The sequence below is a fragment of the Microcaecilia unicolor genome, chromosome 3, assembly GCF_901765095.1.
Source record: "Microcaecilia unicolor chromosome 3, aMicUni1.1, whole genome shotgun sequence".
Classification (NCBI taxonomy): Eukaryota; Metazoa; Chordata; class Amphibia; order Gymnophiona; family Siphonopidae; genus Microcaecilia; species Microcaecilia unicolor.
In genome coordinates, this window is record NC_044033.1 from 181,371,456 (window position 1) to 181,395,903 (window position 24,448).

Sequence of the window (24,448 nt, forward strand, 5' to 3'; positions counted from 1 at the left end):
CTTCAGCTAGCCGTCCTGCTAGCCCCCTTCAGCGACTGAGTCTTCCGCTAGCCGTCCTTGCTAGCCAACTCCAGAGACAGTGCTCCTCTTCAGCTAGCCGTCCTGCTAGCCCCCTCCAGAGACTGTGTCTTCCGCTAGCCGTCCTTGCTAGCCAACTCCAGAGACAGTGCTCCTCTTCAGCTAGCCGTCCTTCTAGCCCCCTTCAGCGACTGAGTCTTCCGCTAGCCGTCCTTGCTAGCCAACTCCAGAGACAGTGCTCCTCTTCAGCTAGCCGTCCTGCTAGCCCCCTTCAGAGACTGTGTCTTCCGCTAGCCGTCCTTGCTAGCCAACTCCAGAGACAGTTCTCCTCTTTAGCTAGCCGTCCTGCTAGCCCCCTTCAGAGACTGTGTTTTCAGCTAGCCATCCGGCTAGCCATCTCCAGAGCCTGAATCTCCTTTCGGAGTCCTAGCCGCCTCTGCTAGTCCTCCCTTAAAGACTGCGTGCTTACTGTCAGCCAGGTCAGCCGTCACCCCGCGGTTCCAGCAGTCCTGCTGGCCGCCTGCAGCTGAGGGCTCAACCCTCGGTGAACGGCGGTCGCCGCGGGTGAAGATTCGGGGTGCTCGGCTGCCCTCTGGGGCCTTGTGGGGCCTCGGGGAACTTGAGGGCTCACCAACCAAGAAACAACAGGGACGCGACAGCAAGCTGGAACTGCGATGTGACAGTTGGTTCCAGAGGAAAATGAGGGCTTCTTTTACAAAGCCATGCTGATTCTCGCACGGCAAGTGAGAGGAATTGAATGGGCTTTCTCTCATTTGCAGCACCAAGAATCGGTAGCACGGCTTTGTAAAAGAAGCCCTGAGTGATTTCACTAAATTGGTGACTGTTTTTTAGAATATGTTTGGATAGTATTTTGGATATTTTACTCTATTTTATGTTTTATTGTAAACTGATTTAATGCCCTGTTGTGCAAGGTGGCACAATACATGAACAAAACAAATCCTTGTCTCTCACCCTCCCCCCCCCCCTCACAGACACACAAATGTTCCTCTCCATGTTCCCTATGTCTCTCTCCTCCCTTCCCTCGGGTCCCTCTATATACCCATCTCCACTTTTCCATTTCATCGTACCTGGCCGGGAACCTATTTGACTCCTATCCTTAGAAACAAGGACAGATTAGAGCCAAATGGCCCATCCAGTCTGCCCATCCACATCAACTGCTATCTCTTCCTTTCCCTAAGATTTCAAGTAGAGAGGTGTGGTAGCCGTGTTCATTGGAGCCAACTTTTCAAAATTATTGGGGGTGCTAAGCCCAATGGAAATAACCCCTCCCTGGACACATACAAGGAGTTTTCTCAATATTGGGGGTGCTTAAGCACCCACAGCACCCACAGAGTCGGCTCCTATGGCCGTGTTAGTCCACTCTTAAAGGTTATCAATAGAAATCAAACAAAATAAAACATGGAAAAGAAAATAAGATGATACCTTTTTTATTGGACATAACTTAATACATTTCTTGATTAGCTTTCGAAGGTTGCCCTTCTTCGTAGTCCGATCTGACGAAGAAGGGCAACCTTCGAAAGCTAATCAAGAAATGTATTAAGTTATGTCCAATAATAAAGGTATCATCTTATTTTCTTTTCCATGTTTTATTTTGTTTGATTCCTAAGATTTCACAAACACATAAAACGCTAAAAAAAATCTAAAGATCAGCAAGCTCCAGAATCAGGAGTTACTTAGGGCCTGATGCACAAGGCTTACTGTGTTTGCAATGCTTTCTTTAGACCGGTTGGAGATGGTCTAAAGCAAACATTATTTATTGTCTAATGCACAAAGAGGTTCTGCGTGGCTTTAACTGTTTGCCGTAGCTGCTGGCGATAATCCAGTGCTAATATAGAATCCTCTCTCTCTTTTCTACCACCTCCTTAGGTTCTCATCCATCCCTCTTTCCTCCTCAAATTCCTATCACTCCAATCCCAAGTTCCTAGTCTCCCTGTTCCCAGTATCTCTCTCTCCCTCCTCTCTTTGAACTTCCCCTCAGCTTTGTAGGGTACTGGCAAATCAGAAGTGTGGGGGGGATGCAGGGTGTATGTGTTCCTAGTCACTGTAGATACTTTTCCCCTGTGGCGTGCATATCTTTCGTAATTAGGAAGCGTAAAAGGGGAAAGAGAAGCAGTCACAGACACTGAACATATATGCTGACTATGTCCCCACCCTGCTGTCCTGTTGTCACTGTCCCCTAGTTTGACTGCTGGACTGGAAGGAAGATGAAGGGTAAGGGATTTGTTATACTACAACCAAAGCGGTTTACATTTATATACAGGTACTTCTCTGTCCCTGGTGGGCTCAAAAATCTAAGTTTTTTTTTGTTTTGTATTGTTTTGTTGTTAAATACCTGGGGCAATGGAGGTTTAAGTGATTTGCTCAGGGTCTCAAGGAGCTGCAATGAGATTCAAACCCAGTTCCCCTGGTTCTCAGGAAAATCACAGTTTTAATGTTTGGGGCAGCTTTTATCAAAGGAACATCTTGTATTCTAGGATCTATCAGTGGTCCACCAAATCTAGAAAGGCTACCACATAACAGGTTTAAAAACTGAAATAAATTGTATTTTTCTCAGCTTTAATCTTGGGCATGTTGTGCCCTAGGCTTATAATCATTAACTAGTTGTTATCATGCTGCTACCTTTACTGATTTCCTTCTTGAGCAAATGTGATAGAACTTGATCTCGTAACCTACTTTCAAATCTCTAGGGACTTTGTTGGAGTGCACACAGTTTAGGAATATCTGATTTTAAAACTTTGAATAGAGAGATGTTTTCAATACATATTCCATACAGAAGTTTCAAGACAAAAATTAGAGATGGGTCATCGACGCCCTTCAGATTTCCCAGCTGACTGTTGGCTTTGCATTTTTCAGAGGTTTCATAAACAATTTACGAGAGTAGACAGGGGCCAAGAAAGAGGAAAGTTTATCTTTTGAGCTGTCTAAACAGATCTGTGTCTGTGGCTTCAGCAAAATTCATACAGACAAGACATACAGATGTGCTTATGATTCTGTGTTTAGTAAAGACTTGAGTGAAAGCTGAACTGGCTCAGAACTGCTGTGTAGTAACAGCTGAAACTTTTCAGCAGCCTTTCTAAGGCGTGATTTTAGGCAGGCTCTCCATGCTACAGAAGGAATTGGCAGACCAGATAGTAACCCCCTCCTAAAGAATTCTACTAAAATATCTCCCCCCTTAACCCTTGTCACCCTCTCTCCCATCTCTTCCTCTACTAATACTGCTAATGCTATTTAATACGCTATTAAAATGTCTATAGTTTTTCAAGTCATATGCAGGTAGGAGAGACAGTCCCTACTCTGTGGAGCTTACAAGCTAGTCAAGACAGAGTGGGCCTCGGCGTCGCTGTTGATGAAGTTCAAACCTCCTGCTCAGTGTGCTGCGGCAGCTAAGAAAGCAAATAGAATGCTAGGTATTATTAGGAAAGAAATGGAAAACAAAAGTGAGGACGTTATAATGCCCTTCTATTGGTCCATGGTACGACCACACCTTGAATATTGTGTTCAATTCTGGTCGCTACATCTCAAGAAAGAAATAGTGGAATCAGTGGTGTAGCCAGACTGCCAATTTTGGATGGGCCTAAACCTAAAGTGGGTGGGCACAAAATTTTCTCTCTATCCCCCTTCCCCAGCAAAATTTAGTCACACTAATCAGATGCATTTGTCACATAGGGGTAAAGTGCTGCTTTTCAGTGCATCAGGTTTCAGAAAATTTATTTAAAAGCCTAACACCCTTTTCAATGAGCTTTCAGAGGCCAAAACCTCCTGCCTCAGGTCAGCATAACGCTGTTATGGTATCCTCTCCTGACCTAAGGAAGAAAGTATTGGTCTCTGAAACTTTATTAACACAGGTACCATATTACTTTATCCTAAATTAAAATAAAATTATTTTCTTTACCTTTGTTGTATGGCCATTTACTTTTTCTCATTGTGTTGCTCCCAGTCTCTCGATTCTGCTTTCCTTCGTCTTTCTCTTGCCAGGGTTTCCTGTCCATTCACCACCTATGGCTTTTCATATTTTCCTCACACTTGTTCTCCACATGCCCCTTCCTCTTATTCTCCAGTCTTTCCCTACTCTGTCCTCTCCCTCTTTCCATCCAGCAGCTCCCCTCTTTCTTTTGCATCCAGCGTCTCCTTTTTCTCCCAACCCTTCCATCCAGTGTCTTCCCTCTTTCTCTCCTCATCCTTCCACCCATCTACCCTCTCTCCTGATCCTTCCATCTAGTGTCTCTATCTCTGTACCCTTTTCTGTTCAGTCTCTCCCCTTTCTCTCTGCATCCTTCCATCCATCTCCCCTCTTTCTCTCCCTTTCCTCCCATGTCCAGCAGCTCTCCCTTCCCTCCAGTCCCTTCTTCCTCTCCCTCCCATGTCCCAGCAGCTCTCTCCCTTCCCTCCAGTCCCTTCTTCCTCTCCCTCCCATGTCCCAGCAGCTCTCTCCCTTCCCTCCAGTCCCTTCTTCCTCTCCCTCCCATGTCTCAGCGGCTCTCTCCCTTCCCTCCACTCCCTTCTTCCTCTCCTTCCCATGTCCCAGCGGCTCTCTCCCTTCCCTCCAGTCCCTTCTTCCTCTCCCTCCCATGTCCCAGCGGCTCTCTCCCTTCCCTCCAGTCCCTTCTTCCTCTCCCTCCCATAACCAGTAGCTCTCTCCCTTCCTTCCTGTCCCTTCTTCCTCTCCCTCCCATATCCAGTAGCTCTCTCCATTCCTTCCAGTCCCTTCTTCCTCTCCCTCCCATGTCCAGTAGCTCTCTCCCTTCCCTCCAGCCCCTTCCTCCTCTCCCTCCCATGTCCCAGCAGCTCAGCCATTTTTCCTCCAGGTCCGCCAATCTGCATCCTTCGCGCGCTGTCTCTATCCCTTTTGTCCCACGGAGGCAGCGCTTCTTTCCTGCCCTGTCTTCTCCCCAAGCTCCGCTGCATCGGTCCCTCCCTGCAAGTGGAATCCTCCTTCGCCGGTCGCGCTGCGCTGCCATGCACACACAGCTTCGCTCCTCCCCCTGCCGCGTTCATCCGGCCCTAAACAAGAAGTGCATCACAGAGGGCCAGATAGACGCGGCAGGGGGAGGAGCGTAGCTGCGTGTGCATGACAGCGCAGTGCGACCGGTGAAGGAGGATTCCACTTGCAGGGAGGGACCGATGCAGCGGAGCTTGGGGAGAAGACAGGGCAGGAAGGAAGCACTGCCTCCGTGGGACAAAAGGGATAGAGACAGCGCGCGAAAGATGCGGATGGGCGGGCCTGGAGGGAAAATGGGTGGGCCTGGGCCCGTCCAGGCCCATCCATGGCTACGCCCCTGAGTGGAATTAGAAAAGGTACAGAGAAAGGCAACGAAAATGATAAAGGGGATGGGACAACTTCCCTATGAGGAAAGGCTGAAGCACCTAGGGCTCTTCAGCTTGGAGAAAAAATGGCTGAGGCGAGATATGATAGAGGTCTATAAGATAATGAGTGGAGTGGAACGGGTAGACGTGAATCATTTGTTTACTCTTTCCAAAAATACTATGACTAGGGGCCATGTGATGAAGCTACAAAGTAGTAAATTTAATATTAGTCAAAGAAAATGTTTCTTCACTCAACGTATAAATAAACTCTGGAATTTGTTGCCGGAGAATGTGGTAAAGGCGGTTAGCTTAGCAGGGTTTAAAAAAGGTCTGGACGGCTTCCTAAAGGAAAATTCTATAGACCATTATTAAATTGACTTGGGGAAAATCCACTGCTATTTCTTGGTTAAGCAGCATAAAATTTATTGAACTTTTTCGGGATCTTGCCAGGTATTTGTGACCTGGATTGGCCACTGTTGGAAACAGGATGCTGGGCTTGATGGACCTTTGGTCTGTCCCAGTGTGGCAATACTTATGTATTTATTGAGGACAGGGACTACATTAGTGGAACAGGCGTCTCTGCGCTCTAATGTATAAATGAGAAAACAGTCAATAGGAATGGATGTGTATTAGGCTGGGAATAAAGGCAGGACTATTTCTTTTCAAAGACAGTTTCACTGGTCTACCTGAATTGAGCTACATGCAGATCTAGTCCATACTCTTCAGAGATCTCAGAGGGCTGCTACGTAATCCAGGCTCCCAACTTCTTGCAGACTCTAAATATTTAATAATCCAAACTGGAACTGAAGCCAAAAGTCTAGATATGTGTCATCAGGCTACAGCTCACACCATAGCACTGTCCCTCCTGGAACAACATAGATTCCTCTTTGAGATCATCAACGTAAGCAATCACTGATTGACTGAACAGAGAACTCCATGGAATATTGCTACTATTAATCATTTCTATAGCATATAGTACTGTACATATTATATATGCAGATACTTTTTCTGTCCCTAGAGGGCTCACAATCTAAGGTGGGGGGGGGGGCTGTACCTGGGGCAATGGAGTATTAAGGTCACAAGGAGCTGGAGTGGGAATCAAACCCAGGTTTGCAGAATCAAAGGCCACTGCACTAGTCATTAGGCCACTCCTCCACTTATGTATCTGCATTCCAGTCACCATCAATCAAGGCATCTGTACACTTCAAGCTCTAGCAATAAAACATACTGCAAATGAACAGCACAACATAGGACAATAAAGAAGAGAAAAAGGCAGTTCTCATATACAACAACTGGAGTCAACAGGATTCAAACAAATTCTGGGTACTATGACTTAACCCTATTGATGTTACCAGTGGAATGCTTTGGTGTTAAGTAGTAGTAGTAGTAGTAGTTTTGGTGTGAACCCAATATAGGAAGAAACAGCAGTTGCCTGATTTTGTCCTAAGAAAAATTAAGTTAGTCCAAGGGAATTGATCCACGGAATCTTAGGAGAGATTGGGTAGCAACACCGGTAATTGGGAAGCAAAACCAGCAAAACTGAACACAATACTCCAAATGGGGCCTCACCCTGTACAAGTCGTTGGTGAGGCCTCACTGGGAATATTGTGTTCAGTTTTGGAGGTTATATCTTGCTAAAGATGTAAAAAGACTGGAAGTGGTGCAAAGAAAAGCTACAAAAATGGTATGGGATTTGCGTTGCAAACCGTATGAGGAGAGACTTGCTGACCTGAACATGTATACCTTGGAGGAAAGGAGAAACAGGGGTAATATGATACAGATGTTCAAATATTTGAAAGATATTAATCTGCAAACAAACCTTTTCCATAGACGGGAAGGCGATAGAACTAGAGGACATGAATTGAGGTTGAAGGGAGGCATACTCAGGAATAATGTCAGGCAGGGGCGTATCTGCGTGGGGCCTCAGGGGCCTGGGCCCCCGCAGATTTTGCCCTGGCCCCCCCTACCGCCATCAACCCTCCCCCGCTGCCGTTCTTACTTTTGCTGGCGGGGGACCCCAACCCCCGCCAGCCGAGGTCTGCTTCCACCTGCCGCTGCCTTCAAAACTTCTTCTTCAGCCGGCGGGGGGGGGGAACCCCAAACCCCCGCCAGCCGCCCCGCGCTGTTTATAATTCATCTTCGGCCTCCGTGGCCGTGCTGCTGGGATAGGCGGCGCTGTTGAAATCCACTTCGGAGTCTGACGTCGTTGTACGTTGTACGTGCTGCGACGTCAGACTCCGAAGTGGATTTCAACAGCGCCGCCTATCCCAGCAGCACGGCCACGGAGGCCGAAGATGAATTTTAAACAGCGCGGGGCGGCTGGCGGGGGTTTGGGGTTCCCCCCCCCCGCCGGCTGAAGAAGAAGTTTTGAAGGCAGTGGCAGGTGGAAGCAGACCTCGGCTGGCGGGGGTTGGGGTCCCCCGCCAGCAAAAGTAAGAACGGCAGCGGGGGAGGGTTGGCGGCGGGAGGGGGGTGGAGAGACTAAGTTATTGGTGGCGGTGGGGGCTCGGCGGCGGCGGCGGCGGCGGCGGCGGGGGGGGGCGGGGGGGGGCGCTAAAATGTGCCCCCTCCCTCTGGCTCTGGCCCCCCCTACCGCCGGAGTCCAGATACGCCCCTGATGTCAGGAAGTATTTTTCATGGAGAGGTTGGTGGATACATGGAATACTTTCCCGTGGGAGGTGGTGGAGATGAAATGGTCACGTAATTCAAACATGTGTGGGATAGACAGAAAGGAATCCTGTCCACAGAATGGATGGAATGGATCCACAGAATCTCAGCAGAGATTGGGTGGCAACACTGATAATTGGGAAGCAAAACCAGTAATGGGCAGCCTTGGATGGGCTGGATTGTAAATTTTAAGGGGCTTTGACATTAACTTCCGAAATTTTAGTACAAGAACAGTGTTGGGCAGACTTCTATGGTCTGTGCCCTGAAAATGGCAAGGACAAATCAAACTTGGGTATACATATAAAGTATCGCAAACCATGTATAATGAGTTTATCTTGTTGGGCAGACTGGATGGACCATACAGGTCTTTATCTGCCATCATTTACTATGCTACTATGTTAACATAGGACAATAAAAGGTAGTTCTCAAATACTGTCCCTTTGTTCTGAAGGCATCATCACAAGAACAACTGGAGTCAACAGGATTCAAACAGATTCAAAGAAAAGCGACCAAAATGATAAAGGGGATGGAACTCCTTGCATATGAAGAAAGGCTAAAGTGATTAGGGCTCTTCAGCTTGGAAAAGAGATGGCTGAGAGGGATATGATTGAGGTCTATAAAATTCTGAGTGGTGTAGAATAGGTAGAAGTGAATCAAATTTTCACGCTTTCAAAAAGTACAATGATGAGGAGACATTCGATGAAACTACATGGAAATGCTTTTAGAATAAATAGGAGGAAATACTTTTTCACTCAAAGAATAGTTAAGCTCTGGAACTTGCTGCCAGAAGATATGGTAACTGCAGTTAGCGTATCTGGGGTTAAAAAAGGTTTGACGGGTTCCTGGAGGAAGGTCCATAGTCTGTTATTGAGATGGACATGGGGGAAGCCACTGCTTGCCCCGGGATTGGTAGTATGAAATGTTGCCACTATTTGGGTTCCTGTCAGGTACTTGTGACCTGGGTTGGCCACTGTTGGAAGCAGAATACTGGGCTAGATGGACCATTGGTCTGACCCAGTAAGGTTATTCTCATGTTCATAGGGAACAGAACTGGAACTAGTCATTTTAACTGTAGGAGGCAGGTCTTGAATTGTGTGATACTTAGTTACAGGGCAATCTCTCACTGTGTTCACCACTATTTCCTTATACTGGCAGCCCCAGTATCAGCTCTCCAGATGAGATCAAAATACATTCTGCAAATTACCTCAGTCTTAACACAGTCATGCCTGTGGGTTTCACTATAGCACATCCTGAGCAAAACATTGTGGTAGAAATGAAAGTTACAAACTAGTTGTAGGTGGCACTTTTCCCTTGGACTAACTTAATTTTTCTTAGGACAAAGCAGGCAACCGCCGTTTCTTCTCATACCGGGTTCGCAGCAAAACCTGGTTCAGCATTCCACTGGTAACATCAATAAGGTTAAGTCATAATATCCAGTACCTGAGAAACCTGGCCATTTCTGAGGGTTCCTTGAACTGCTATGGGATTTGGCACAGGGCTACTACAGCATTCATTAGTTGTGTATCTTCCCCGAGAAAAACCACAGATCAAGATTTCTTCTCCATTCCCATTCATTGTGAAAAAAGGTAGTCACCCATGTCTATATGAGGGGCCATCCTGTGATTGGCTCAATGGTGTCTTACAAAGTTTTCATACCCTTGTACTTTTTTATAATTTGTTGTCAAAACACATTTCAAAATGCTTTATAGTATAGTTTATTGGTTTTGATATACTGCTTTTCTTACAGTAAGAGGTTTTTTCACTGATCTACACAGCCCTGTCCTTCAAAAAGACTGACACAAAGACCAAAGACCCAATAGCTGCTATCTGTTCCCTTTATCACTCCTAGCGAAGCTTGAAGACCGGTCTGAAAATTGGCAACTAAGATTTAATGCTAAGAAATGTAGGGTCATGCACTTGGGTTACAATAATCCAAGGGAACGGTACAGTATAGGGGTGGAGTGCTTCATTGTACAAAAGAAGAGCGGGACTTGGGGGTGATTGTGTCCGAAGAACTTAAGGTGGCCAAGCAGGTAGAAAAGGCGACAGTCAAAGCCAGAAGGATGCTTGGGTGCATAAGGAGAAGGATGTCCAGCAGGAAAAAAGTGGTGATAGAACCCTTGTATAATTCTCTGGTGAGGCCCCGTTTGGAGTACTGCGTTCAATTCTGGAGACCGCACTTACGGAAAGATATAAACAGGATGAAGTTGGTCAAGAGGGTGGCTACCAAATTGGTAAATGGTCTATGCCATAAAACATATAGGGACAGGCTTATGGACCTCAACATGTATACGCTGGGAGAGAGGGGTTATGATAGAGACGTTTAAATACCTCAGTGGCATTAATGTACAGGAGGTGAGCCTTTTCCAAATGAAGGAAAACTCTGGAATGAGAGGGCATAGAATGAAGTTAAGAGGAAATAGGCTTAGGAGGAATCTAAGAAAATATTATTTCACGGAAAGGGTGGTTGATTCGTAAAATGGCCTTCCAGTGGAGGTCGTGGAGATGAGGACTGTGTCGGAATTTAAGAAAGCATGGGACAGGCACGTTGGATCCCTTAGGAAAAGGAGGAGCTAGTGGTTACTGTTTTAGGGCAGACTGGATGGGCCATTTGGCCCTTATCTGCCATCACGATTCTGTGTTTCTCTCCAAAGAAGAACCCAATGGCCAAGTCCTTCCTCCACAAACCTCCTTCAAAGACCAATCACTTGATCGCCAGTTGAGCCCTTTGAATTGGGGGGGGGGTCAAATAAAGAAAGAATCAGGGATCAGTAGTTGAAAGTGGGAGACATGAAAAGAGAGATAGGAGTTTGAGGCCCTCTATTCATCTCTCTCTCTCTCAGCTCCCGTTGAACTCCTCCCAGGTCTTCCTCATACACCTTTCCCCACCTCCCAGAATGATCTTTCATTCATCATCCATTCAATCATCTCTCTCCCCCCTCCCAAAAAAAAAATAGATATAGATATAGATATATAGATATATAGATATATATATCCTCAGTTTATACTTCCCTTTCTCAGCTTCCAAATGCCTGATATGGGCCCCGACTGTTCACTGGCACTCGCACTCACCATATCATAGTAAGTGTGAACCATGCAATGCTGGAACTCTCATGTTGTTCATAAACTTTTGCAAGAACAACATGGGAGGGCCAGTATTGGGAAGGATGGTGTTAGGATATCTGAGGGGGAGGGGTGAGAGTCGTGGGATATCTAGGGTTAGTTGGAAAAGTATGGGGCCCACTGGACCACCATGGAATTTTTACAGAGTGGGTCAGAGGTTTTGGGGATGTCTAAGGGTGTCAGGGGATCAAACATCTCCCAACACCTTTTTGCTCCCATACTGCCATCTTCACTCCAGCCTTGAGCCAGCATAAAGATTCAGCACTAGGACGAGAGTAAAAAACTTCCCTAGATGTTATCGCATTTTCGATACATTGAGAGCAATTCTTCATTCATCGCTTTGCTCATTTTCTGCATGCTTTTTACCACTGATTTTTCCATGCTAGAAATTCTTACTGAACTGGGAGTGAGATTAGTGTGGGAAAATCTGCAGTAAACTGCTATGCTGAAAGATAGCACAGCTTACTGAACTGGGGGCTATGGATAATGTTAGCCAAACTCTGTCATTACTTACGAAGACAATGATTTAAATATGAATCCTTAAGAGAAGAGGAGACAGAAGATATGATAAGACATTCAGATACCTCCAAATGTATACACAGACATAGTGAAAAAGCAATTATTTTTCAGTGGAATGGAAATTTTAGAACAAGAGATCATGATTTGTGGTTCAAAGTTAGGAGACTCCGAATTAGCATCGAACAATATTTCTTCAAAGAAAAGGTGGTGGAACCACTGAACAATATTTTGGGGAGGGAACTGAGGCCAAATTACTAACAGAATTTAATAAATCTTGGTATAGGACCAGAGGATCCTTGTGGAGAACATTCCTAAATATCTTGTTTTAGATATGACACATCATAAGTACATAAGTACATAAGTAGTGCCATACTGGGAAAGACCAAAGGTCCATCTAGCCCAGCATCCTGTCACCGACAGTGGCCAATTCAGGTCAAGGGCACCTGGCACGCTCCCCAAACGTAAAAACATTCCAGACAAGTTATACCTAAAAATGCGGAATTTTTTCAAGTCCATTTAATAGCGGTCTATGGACTTGTCCTTTAGGAATCTATCTAACCCCTTTTTAAACTCCGTCAAGCTAACCGCCCGTACCACGTTTTCCGGCAACGAATTCCAGAGTCTAATTACACGTTGGGTGAAGAAAAATTTTCTCCGATTCGTTTTAAATTTACCACACTGTAGCTTCAACTCATGCCCTCTAGTCCTAGTATTTTTGGATAGCGTGAACAGTCGCTTCACATCCACCCGATCCATTCCACTCATTATTTTATACACTTCTATCATATCTCCCCTCAGCCGTCTCTTCTCCAAGCTGAAAAGCCCTAGCCTTCTCAGCCTCTCTTCATAGGAAAGTCGTCCCATCCCCACTATCATTTTCGTCGCCCTTCGCTGTACCTTTTCCAATTCTACTATATCTTTTTTGAGATACGGAGACCAGTACTGAACACAATACTCCAGGTGTGGTCGCACCATGGAGCGATACAACGGCATTATAACATCCGCACACCTGGACTCCATACCCTTCCTAATAACACCCAACATTCTATTCGCTTTCCTAGCCGCAGCAGCACACTGAGCAGAAGGTTTCAGCGTATCATCGACGACGACACCCAGATCCCTTTCTTGATCCGTAACTCCTAACGCGGAACCTTGCAAGACGTAGCTATAATTCGGGTTCCTCTTACCCACATGCATCACTTTGCACTTGTCAACATTGAACTTCATCTGCCACTTGCACGCCCATTCTCCCAGTCTCGCAAGGTCCTCCTGTAATCGTTCACATTCCTCCTGCGACTTGACGACCCTGAATAATTTTGTGTCATCGGCGAATTTAATTACCTCACTAGTTATTCCCATCTCTAGGTCATTTATAATACATTAAAAAGCAATGGACCCAGCACAGACCCCTGCGGGACCCCACTAACTACCCTCCTCCACTGAGAATACTGGCCACGCAATCCTACTCTCTGCTTCCTATCTTTCAACCAGTTCTTAATCCATAATAATACCCTACCTCCGATTCCATGACTCTGCAATTTCTTCAGGAGTCTTTCGTGCGGCACTTTGTCAAACGCCTTCTGAAAATCCAGATATACAATATCAACCGGCTCCCCATTGTCCACATGTTTGCTTACCCCCTCAAAAAAATGCATTAGATTGGTGAGGCAAGACTTCCCTTCACTAAATCCGTGCTGACTTTGTCTCATCAGTCCATGTTTTTGTATATGCTCTGCAATTTTATTCTTAATAATAGCCTCCACCATCTTGCCCGGCACCGACGTCAGACTCACCGGTCTATAATTTCCCGGATCTCCTCTGGAACCCTTCTTAAAAATCGGAGTAACATTGGCTACCCTCCAGTCTTCCGGTACTACACTCGATTTTAGGGACAGATTGCATATTTCTAACAGTAGCTCCGCAAGTTCATTTTTTAGTTCTATTAATACTCTGGGATGAATACCATCAGGTCCCGGTGATTTACTACTCTTCAGCTTGCTGAACTGACCCATTACATCCTCCAAGGTTACAGAGAATTTGTTTAGTTTCTCCGACTCCCCCGCTTCAAATATTCTTTCTGGCACCGGTGTCCCCCCCAAATCCTCCTCGGTGAAGACCGAAGCAAAGAATTCATTTAATTTCTCCGCTACGGCTTTGTCCTCCTTGATCGCCCCTTTAACACCATTTTTGTCCAGCGGCCCAACCGACTCTTTGGCCGGTTTCCTGCTTTTAATGTATCTAAAAAAATTTTACTATGTATTTTTGCTTCCAACGCTAATTTCTTCTCAAAGTCCTTTTTTGCCCTCCTTATCTCCGCTTTGCATTTGGCTTGGCATTCCTTATGATCTATCCTGTTACTTTCAGTTGGTTCTCTTCTCCACTTTCTGAAGGATTGTTTTTTGGCTCTAATGATTTCCTTTATCTTACTGTTTAGCCACGCCGGCTGACGTTTAGTCTTTTTTCCCTTTTTTCTAATACGTGGAATATATTTGTCCTGAACCTCCAGGATGGTGTTTTTAAACAGCATCCACGCCTGATGCAAGTTTTTTACTCTGCGAGCTGCTCCTTTCAGTCTTTTTTTCACCATTTTTCTCATTTTGTCGTAATCACCTTTTCTATAGTTAAACGCTAGCGTACTTGATTTCCTAGTTTCACTTCCTTCAATGCCAATATCAAAACCGATCATATTATGATCACTGTTATCAAGCGGCCCTCGTATCGTTACCCCCTGCACTAGATCATGAGCACCACTAAGGACTAAGTCTAGTATTTTTCCTTCTCTTGCCGGCTCCTGAACTAGCTGTTCCATGAAGCTGTCCTTGATTTCATCAAGAAATCTTATGTCCCTTGCGTGTACAGATGTTACATTAACCCAGTCTATATGCGGGTAATTGAAATCCCCCATTATTATTGTGTTGCCCAGTTTGTTTGCGTCCCTGATTTCCTTTAACATTTCCGCATCCGTCTGTTCGTCCTGGCCAGGCGGACGGTAGTACACTCCTATCACTATCCTTTTCCCCTTTGCACATGGAATTTCAATCCACAGTGATTCCAAGGAGTGTTTTGTTTCCTGCAGAATTTTCAATCTATTTGATTCAAGGCTCTCGTTAATATACAATGCTACCCCTCCACCAATCCGATTCACCCTATCACTACGATATAATTTGTACCCCGGTATGACAGTGTCCCACTGGTTATCCTCCTTCCACCAGGTCTCAGAGATGCCTATTATATCTAATTTTTCATTTAGTGCAATATATTCCAACTCCCCCATCTTATTTCTTAGGCTCCTGGCATTCGCATATAGACATTTCAAACTATGTTTGTTGTTCCTAAGTACATCATGCTTAGTACTTGACAGTATTAATTGGCAATCTTTTGTCTGATTTTTATTGTTATTTAAAGATACCCGATCTACTACAATCTCTTTTGCAACCTCACTATCAGGATACTCTATCTTCCCTGTTATGTGGATATCTTTGAAAGATACCTTATCCCGAACCATGCTCTTTTGAGCGACTGTCGGCCTTCCCCCCCATTTCTAGTTTAAAAGCTGCTCTATCTCCTTCTTAAACGCCGATGCCAGCAGCCTGGTCCCACTCTGGTTAAGATGGAGCCCATCCTTTCGGAATAGGCTCCCCCTTCCCCAGAATGTTGCCCAGTTCCTAACAAATCTAAAGCCCTCCTCCCTGCACCATCGTCTCATCCACGCATTGAGACTCTGGAGCTCTGCCTGTCTCTTGGGCCCTGCGCGTGGCACAGGTAGCATTTCAGAAAATGCTACCCTGGAGGATCTGGATTTCAGCTTTCTACCTAAGAGCCTAAATTTTGCTTCCAGAACCTCTCTCCCACATTTTCCTATGTCATTAGTACCCACATGTACCAAGACAGCCGTCTCCTCCCCAGCACTATATAAAATCCTATCTAGGTGACGCGTGAGGTCCGCCACCTTCGCACCAGGCAGGCAAGTCACCAGGCGATCCTCACGTCCACCAGCCACCCAGCTATCTGTATGCCTAATGATCGAATCACCCAGTACAACAGCTGTCCTAACCTTTCCCTCCCGGGCAACATTTGGAGATATATCCTCGGTGCGAAAGGATAATACATCCCCTGGTGGGCAGGTCCTGGCTACAGGAGTACTTCCTACTTCACCAGGGTGATGCTCTCCTTCTAGGAGACCTCCCTCCTCCAAGGTAGCACAGGGGCTACCTGACTGGAGGTGGGACTTCTCTACAACATCCCTGTAGGTCTCCTCTATGTACCTCTCTGTCTCCCTCAGCTCCATCAAGTCTGCTACTCTAGCCTCAAGAGAACGGACACGTTCTCTGAGAGCTAGGAGCTCTTTGCATCGGGCACACACATATGACACCTCACCAATTGGGAGATAATCATACATGTGACACTCAATGCAAAAGACTGGATAGCACCCCTCTCGCTGCTGGACTGCTGACTCCATCTTAGTGTTTTTTGAGTTTTTCCGTAATTTAAAACTTGCTACAAGTGTTTCAGCGCTCATTGTGCTCATCACAACATCTTTTTCTTCAGCTTCCTCCCTTATCTTCAGTTAGGCTGACCTCAATGAGAAAAAGTGCTTTTTGCTATGTTGGAGCTTTATTGTGGAACATTTTACCGATAGAAACAACTATGTTGGTTTTCATAAAGCTTTGAAAACTTGGTTCTTCATGAACACCTTTGGACATTCTTAAAAATGATGATGATGTCTTTCTTTTAACCGTAATATTTGTTATATTTAGGTGCTCATTTTCAAAGCACACAGGGCCTGAAATTCAGACCACGAGAGCCCAGCTAACTCCCACGTTTGGCGCTGAGCCCATATAGTCGATGTTGGGCCATTTCCGGTGACCGACATTGAATACCCAGTTTATATTTGGCTGATTCAAACTTAACTGGCTAAGCCAATATTCAGCGCTGGCCAGTTAAGTTTGAACCAGCCAAAGATATTCCAGGTATTCATGCAGCCATACATGACTGCCAAGCTCACACTGAAAACTGGCAAATAGTAAGTTCACACGATATAACAGATTATCCGCTAACCACAAATTTTCATGGCCAGCCATGTCCCGCTGAAAATTTGTGGATAGTTGGCTATGGGGTATTTAACTGTCCAGGTGCCAATCCTGGGCATGAAGTCTGGAGCTTGAATTCTGGGGCATGAAGTCTGGAGATCTCATTTCATCTTGTTCCCTTTAACCCTTAAATACGACTGTCTAGATATGCCACTGCACTTGCCTCTCATTGGAGAGTTCTCATGCACTGCCTGTCTCCTTTCCGAACAGCTCTTGGCAAGAACCATCAGGCACCACCTCTCTTCTTACTCCTTTCCGTATGGCCTCATGGGAGACTTTATCATGCAAGACTCTAAGTGTTTTCTCTTTCTTTCGCCACACTACATCTACCTGTTCCAGCTACTGAGAACAGGATGCAGCTTCCTACAAAGCTACTTCCAGGGCAACTGTTCTTAATCAATCATTATGAGGCACTATAAGAGCTGTAATAATGTTAATCTTGGCCTTCATCCCCTCCTCCAAGGTCTATAAATACTTAATTAGTTGTACTTGGCTTCTGAGCAATAAACCTCTTGGTACATCTTCTTCAGCCCTTGGCTCCTTTACCCGTCACCCATGGCAGAGCTGGACTATGGATAGGCATGTCTGAGTCCCTTAGCACAGAATGCTGAACTTATTGTCAATAACTGAAAGAATCTGAATGAAAGTGTGAGCTCTTTGAGGCATATTAGATACTAGTGATCACTCTTCTGTTAGCTTTTGGTGTAAAATGAGTTTAATACCATTATAGCTATATAGCTTGAACCCTTTGTGATTCTTCCAGCAGGAAAAGGCAGAACGTCACAATGTGGCTCTGGCTGTTTGCCCTCCTGGTGCTCTATGTTCTGTACCGCTGGTACCGGGATGGACAGAAACTCCTTAACCTCACAGATAAATATGTGTTCATCACGGGCTGTGACTCTGGCTTTGGAAACATGGTGGCTCGACAGCTGGATGGACGGGGTCTGCAGGTACTGGCGGCGTGCCTGACACAGCGAGGGGCGGAGCAACTGAAGGAAGCCACATCCCAGAGACTGCAAACAATAATCCTGGATGTCACTGATAGTGAGAGTGTCACTGCTGCAGCCAAATGGGTGAAGCAGCAAGTAGGAGACAGAGGTATTGGCAGACGTTTCTCTTTCATCTTGTTGTAGTGTCTTTAAATTTCACCATTTTAATTTTAGCCAGCAAAACATGTACCTAAATTCTCATAACGTAACTCATATGCTGCCTGCAAAAGCAGAATGCATTCAGGGGCTTGCAGTCCTGGATTTGTTTTCCGGTAATTCAGAAGTTTTACCATTGGTTTGAATGGTCACTTCATTGTTGAAAAGAGTTCCCTTAAATTTTAAGCAGCTTGCCCCTTAAGTAAAAGGTAAACAACAATAAAAATAATAATTAATAAATAAAATAAAACAAATAAAAGAACACCAAAAATGGGGGAGGCCCACTGAAGACATCATGCCTAAATAAGCTAGTTAGTGTACAAGGTGCCATCAACCACTAAACAAAAGTGATCTGAAAATACAAATTTTACTAATATCAAATATTCCACAAAGGCTATTAGAAATCTCCTCTATGATGGCTAGTTTTTGTTTATATCAGTGGCGTAGGTACATGGGGCCACAGGGGCCCCTGTAGATTTGGCCCTGGACCCCCCTGCCGATGACCCTCTCAACCCCCCCTCCCGCCACCAACCCTCCCCGCCGCCATCGCCATCCGCTACCCCTGCGGGTGGGTCCCCAACCCCCACCAGCGAGGTCCTCTTCTTCCGGCGCAAGGCTTCGTTCTGTTTCTGTGAGTCTGACGCCCTGCACGTACGCTTAGTTGATATCTCAACGCCTAAAACTATGTGCCTCCCTTTACACCAACTAAAACATGGCGTAAATCTTGACACATAGATTTAGGCGCAGAGGACCATATTCTATAACTACCTGTGTAAATTTCAGAACGTCCACAAAACGCCACCCATAACCCATAACCACTTCCCTTTTTGCCTGCGCACGTTAGAAGTTAGGTGCACTGCATTACAGAAAACGCTTAGCGAGTTGTGCATGTAAAAACTGTAAATTCTAGTTATTGCCAATTAGTGCTCGTTACTGCTTGTTAAGAGCTGTTATCAATGCTGATTTGCTTGTTAAACCAATTGTTGCCTGCGTTGTTATAGAATACACTTGGATTTCGGCATAGATCTCTAGGCGCGCTGTAAGGAATCCAGGATAAGTGCTGACTGGGAATATTCAGTGGGAGATAACCAGCTATCTCCCACTGACTATTCCTGGATGGCTGGTTAAGCACAACTTAACCAGCCAGGATCCGGTTAAATAGCGCTTAATATTGGGGGTGCGGGTGTAAACAAAGATGGAACATAAAGATAAGATACGTTCATATTTGGCCACAAACACACAAAAATACCCCTTTAATGTTAGGCCTGCTATTCCCTCATTACCGCTTAAAACAGATAACTTATAAGTTCAGCAGCTGAATTTCACTGCAGAATGTAAAAGCTTTTCTCAATCCCTAACTCTGTACAAAACCACTCCCATTTTCCAGACATATAACTTTGTAAGTTTTGCTAATAAAACAGCTAAAAATACCCATATAACCACTGGAGATTTTTAAAAAATGAAAGAATGTATGCAATCTGCAATGTTACCAATCACATAAATACTGTAATAACAGACTGAGAGGGTGTACATAACACTCACTGCTGACTTCTCTCTCCAGGGCTCTGGGGTCTGGTGAACAACGCTGGGATTTTAATCCCAGTGGCCCCCAACGAGTGGCTGACCAAGAACGACTTCCTGAAGATACTGAATGTAAACCTGGTAGGGCTGATTGATGTGACCCTCGGTCTGCTCCCCCTGATCAGAAAAGCCAAGGGCAGGATTGTCAACGTCTCCAGCATAGCGGGCAGATTATCCCTCTGTGGTGGGGGCTACTGTATCTCCAAGTATGGTGTGGAAGCTTTTTCTGACAGCCTCAGGTGAGGAGAAGAATGAGAAAATAGCTAATAAATGTAAACAAAATGAAAAAAGGAATAAGGTGATTGAAATATATCTCCTTATAATTATTTTCTGTGGACCAATACAGCAAAGAGTGTGCTGCCCTTGCTCATAGTGTATTGTATTGTATTGTATTGTATTGCAACATTTATAACCCGCGCTTTCCCACCTGTAGCAGGCTCAATGCAGCTTACATAAAAACAAATTTACAAGATAGCACAAAATGGATAAAACATTTGAATATAATATATAAAGAGGTGGACTAATAAAGGATAAGGGAGGAAAGTGGTAGAGGTAGGGATCGGAAGAGGGTGTAAGTTGGGTGAAGTGTTGTGAAAAAGAAAGAATGTATAATAATGGTTCGGAGGGGGATGAATTCAAAAGGAAAAACAAAATAAAAAATTTGATGGGGTAAACTCCTGAAACTGGGTTCATTTGACCACTCAGGGAATAATAAGGTATGGAAGAATTGCAGACTCTTAATGCAAGCTACAATGCATCTTTCACAGATAGTGCTGTTGGGACATACAGTGGAGGAAATAAGTATTTGATCCCTTGCTGATTTTGTAAGTTTGCCCACTGACAAAGACATGAGCAGCCCATAATTGAAGGGTAGGTTATTGGTAACAGTGAGAGATAGCACATCACAAATTAAATCCGGAAAATCACATTGTGGAAAGTATATGAATTTATTTGCATTCTGCAGAGGGAAATAAGTATTTGATCCCCCACCAACCAGTAAGAGATCTGGCCCCTACAGACCAGGTAGATGCTCCAAATCAACTCGTTACCTGCATGACAGACAGCTGTCGGCAATGGTCACCTGTATGAAAGACACCTGTCCACAGACTCAGTGAATCAGTCAGACTCTAACCTCTACAAAATGGCCAAGAGCAAGGAGCTGTCTAAGGATGTCAGGGACAAGATCATACACCTGCACAAGGCTGGAATGGGCTACAAAACCATCAGTAAGACGCTGGGCGAGAAGGAGACAACTGTTGGTGCCATAGTAAGAAAATGGAAGAAGTACAAAATGACTGTCAATCGACAAAGATCTGGGGCTCCACGCAAAATCTCACCTCGTGGGGTATCCTTGATCATGAGGAAGGTTAGAAATCAGCCTACAACTACAAGGGGGGAACTTGTCAATGATCTCAAGGCAGCTGGGACCACTGTCACCACGAAAACCATTGGTAACACATTACGACATAACGGATTGCAATCCTGCAGTGCCCGCAAGGTCCCCCTGCTCCGGAAGGCACATGTGACGGCCCGTCTGAAGTTTGCCAGTGAACACCTGGATGATGCCGAGAGTGATTGGGAGAAGGTGCTGTGGTCAGATGAGACAAAAATTGAGCTCTTTGGCATGAACTCAACTCGCCGTGTTTGGAGGAAGAGAAATGCTGCCTATGACCCAAAGAACACCGTCCCCACTGTCAAGCATGGAGGTGGAAATGTTATGTTTTGGGGGTGTTTCTCTGCTAAGGGCACAGGACTACTTCACCGCATCAATGGGAGAATGGATGGGGCCATGTACCGTACAATTCTGAGTGACAACCTCCTTCCCTCCGCCAGGGCCTTAAAAATGGGTCGTGGCTGGGTCTTCCAGCACGACAATGACCCAAAACATACAGCCAAGGCAACAAAGGAGTGGCTCAGGAAGAAGCACATTAGGGTCATGGAGTGGCCTAGCCAGTCACCAGACCTTAATCCCATTGAAAACTTATGGAGGGAGCTGAAGCTGCGAGTTGCCAAGCGACAGCCCAGAACTCTTAATGATTTAGAGATGATCTGCAAAGAGGAGTGGACCAAAATTCCTCCTGACATGTGTGCAAACCTCATCATCAACTACAGAAGACGTCTGACCGCTGTGCTTGCCAACAAGGGTTTTGCCACCAAGTATTAGGTCTTGTTTGCCAGAGGGATTAAATACTTATTTCCCTCTGCAGAATGCAAATAAATTCATATACTTTCCACAATGTGATTTTCCGGATTTAATTTGTGATGTGCTATCTCTCACTGTTACCAATAACCTACCCTTCAATTATGGGCTGCTCATGTCTTTGTCAGTGGGCAAACTTACAAAATCAGCAAGGGATCAAATACTTATTTCCCCCACTGTATAAATTTGCATTTGAAAGATAGGTCCTCCCTTCCCCAGAAACAGCGTTTTTGAACTTTTTGGATACAGTACAACTGCGCTTATGTGCGCACTTTTAATCAGAGTGTGCCCTCTTTGCACACTTAGTCACAAACGATAGCCCATCTCTAACATATTTCTCCCCTCAATACCCACACTCCCCTGTCACCCTGCTGAGATACACTTCACCATGTCTCGACCCACCAAGACCCCCATACCGACAGCAGAGGAGAAGGAAACACACGTCGCCAGAGCTTCCCACATTGTAATTGAGAATTTATTTATTTATTGGGACTTTATTTATTGTAATTTCCATAGATACATAGAAATGACAATAGATAAAGTCTATACAGGCTATCCAGTCTGCCCATCCACACCAACTACTAAGCTCTACAATCCCCTCCTCTTGGTCAGAAATCCTCTCTACTTTTCACATGCTTCCTTCGATTCCAATGCCATCCTATCCACCACCTCCACTGGAAGACTATTTCATGCATCCATCACTCTCACTATAAAGCAATACTTCCTTAAGTTACTCCTCAGTCTATCTCATTTTACCTTCATCCTTTGACCTCTCATTCCACAGCTTTCTTTCAGTTGAAAGAAGCCTGCCTCTTGTGCATTTATGCCATGGAAGTATTTATATGTCTGTATCATATTGTAAACCACTTTGATCTGAATTTGAAAGGTAGTATATCTAACCAAAATAAACATAAACATAATGCCTTTCTTCAAAGTATACATTTTGAAATCTTTTAAGTCTGTCCCCATATCCTCTATGACAAAGACCATGAACCATTTTAGTAGCCACCCTCTGGACAGACCTCCATCCTGCTTGTATCTTGTTAAAGGTGCGGTCTCCAGAGCTGCACACAGTACTCTAAATGGGGTCTCACCCATTATCTTCTCTTCTCTTTCTGATGGCCATTATTATCCCTATGCTTTCTTTTCACCCTGTCATAACAATTGATCAAATTTGTCCGACAAAACCTAACTCAGATCCAGAAATGGCACATTCCTTTGTTTTAGCAGCACGTCTATTAATTTACTCGCCTCTAGTTCCCAGCCTCCTCTTTGCTTCCACTTTTGTGGAAAGGAACCTCATCTGGTCATCTCCAGCCCTCAGGGACCACTCATGACTCTAAAGAATCACTGAAAAGACCACACAGCAGGACCACGAGAACTTCCCTAAATTCCTTCAGTGCCCTCAGATGTATGCTGTCTGGTCCCATCTCTTTCTTTTCTTAGTGTAGGTAGGTCTCATGAATACAGTCTTCTGTACCAGGGGCAGACTGACTGTGACCTGGGCCCCAAGGCAGTGGGGGTCATTGGGCCCTCTCTGGCTGCTGCCTGCTGCCCCGCCGCTGCGCTGTCGTCCACTGCCTGCATACCACAGCCCCTCCACCGCTGCAGTTGCTGCCCCCACCCACACACTACAGACCCCTATGCCTCAGTGGGCCTCCCCAGTCCTACCTTGAAGGGCTCTGGTGGTCTAGTCGCTTCTTTGGAGACTTCCCTGTCACACTGGTCAGGAATAGTGAGCCTTGGGCCACTGCCGAGGAGTGGCAGCGGCAGGCAAATCACACAAACAGGAGGCAAGGCAGAACAGACTGGTACCACCAGAACTGGAACAGCCAGACTGAAGCTGCTGGACTGGAACAGAAGCAATAAGCAGTAAGCAGGAGAATAGTCCATGAGCCAAGCAGAGTCTTACTGGCAGGCAGCAAAGCAGATGGGAAACCAGGAACCAAACAGAGTCTATAGGCTGGCGGCAATCAGTAGTAAACCAGGAATCAAGCAGGGACTTGGGCAGGCAGCAAACAGGAGAATAAGCCAGGAATCAAGCAGGGTCTAGGGCAGGCAGCAATCAGTAGAATAATCCAGGAAAACAAGCAGGGTCAAGCTGACAAAGAAAGCTTTCAGGGCAGGAACCGCAACAGACCAACAGGGACAGGAACACAACTTAAGACCTCTGTTGCCAAGGCAAAGTAGAAAGTTTCCAGGTGGTTAATAAAGGCAACATACAAGGGAGGTCACCAGGTAAGGGTGCTGTTTAGTTCCAAAAATCCCAAGACAGTCTGGAAGGCTGGAAAATCCGGATCGGACCGGCATGACTTCTGGAACATGGGAAACAGCAAACAGACAGTCCATCGCAGCCACCAGGTCTAACCACCAGGTGGCGAGATGCATGAGAGCATGAAATATGGGCACAATCGTGACATTCCTGCAGTAGTCTCATGGGTTTCGGCAGCCATTTTTATAACACGCAGGCACCAGGCAGAGTAGTGGCAGTGAGCAGGAAAGAGTGGGATTCTTTCCTGCCCCTGCAGAGGCCACTAGACCACTAGGACCCTTCAAGATGGGATCGGGGATGGCCCACTGGGGCTCAAGGGAGCCAAGTGTGTGGGGGGGGGGGGGGGAGAGCCTCTGGGCCCCCTAGAGCCTCTGGGTCCTCGGGCACTGCCTAGTTGCTGGAAGGATCAGTCCACCCCTGTTCTGTACTCACAGAAGAAAGCTCTGGGTAAGGACCTTGGATAACCAGCAAAAATACATATCACAATGAAGTAGACACAGCACCATTC

General features: G+C 45.6%; 1 protein-coding gene across 3 annotated transcripts in view; it reads left to right on the forward strand.

Annotated features, from left to right (window-relative positions):
* LOC115465875 (retinol dehydrogenase 7-like) overlaps window positions 1-24,448 on the forward strand; it is a 42,393-nt gene that overhangs the window by 5,440 nt on the left and 12,505 nt on the right. For 2 of the 3 annotated variants that reach the window (XM_030196681.1, XM_030196682.1), the window contains exons 2-3: window positions 17,506-17,840; window positions 19,449-19,707. In XM_030196681.1, coding sequence (XP_030052541.1) covers window positions 17,528-17,840; window positions 19,449-19,707 — 572 coding nt within the window. In that variant the 5' untranslated portion in view covers window positions 17,506-17,527. The remainder of the gene's footprint in view (window positions 1-17,505; window positions 17,841-19,448; window positions 19,708-24,448) is intronic. The other variant, XM_030196683.1, reaches the window with a different exon arrangement.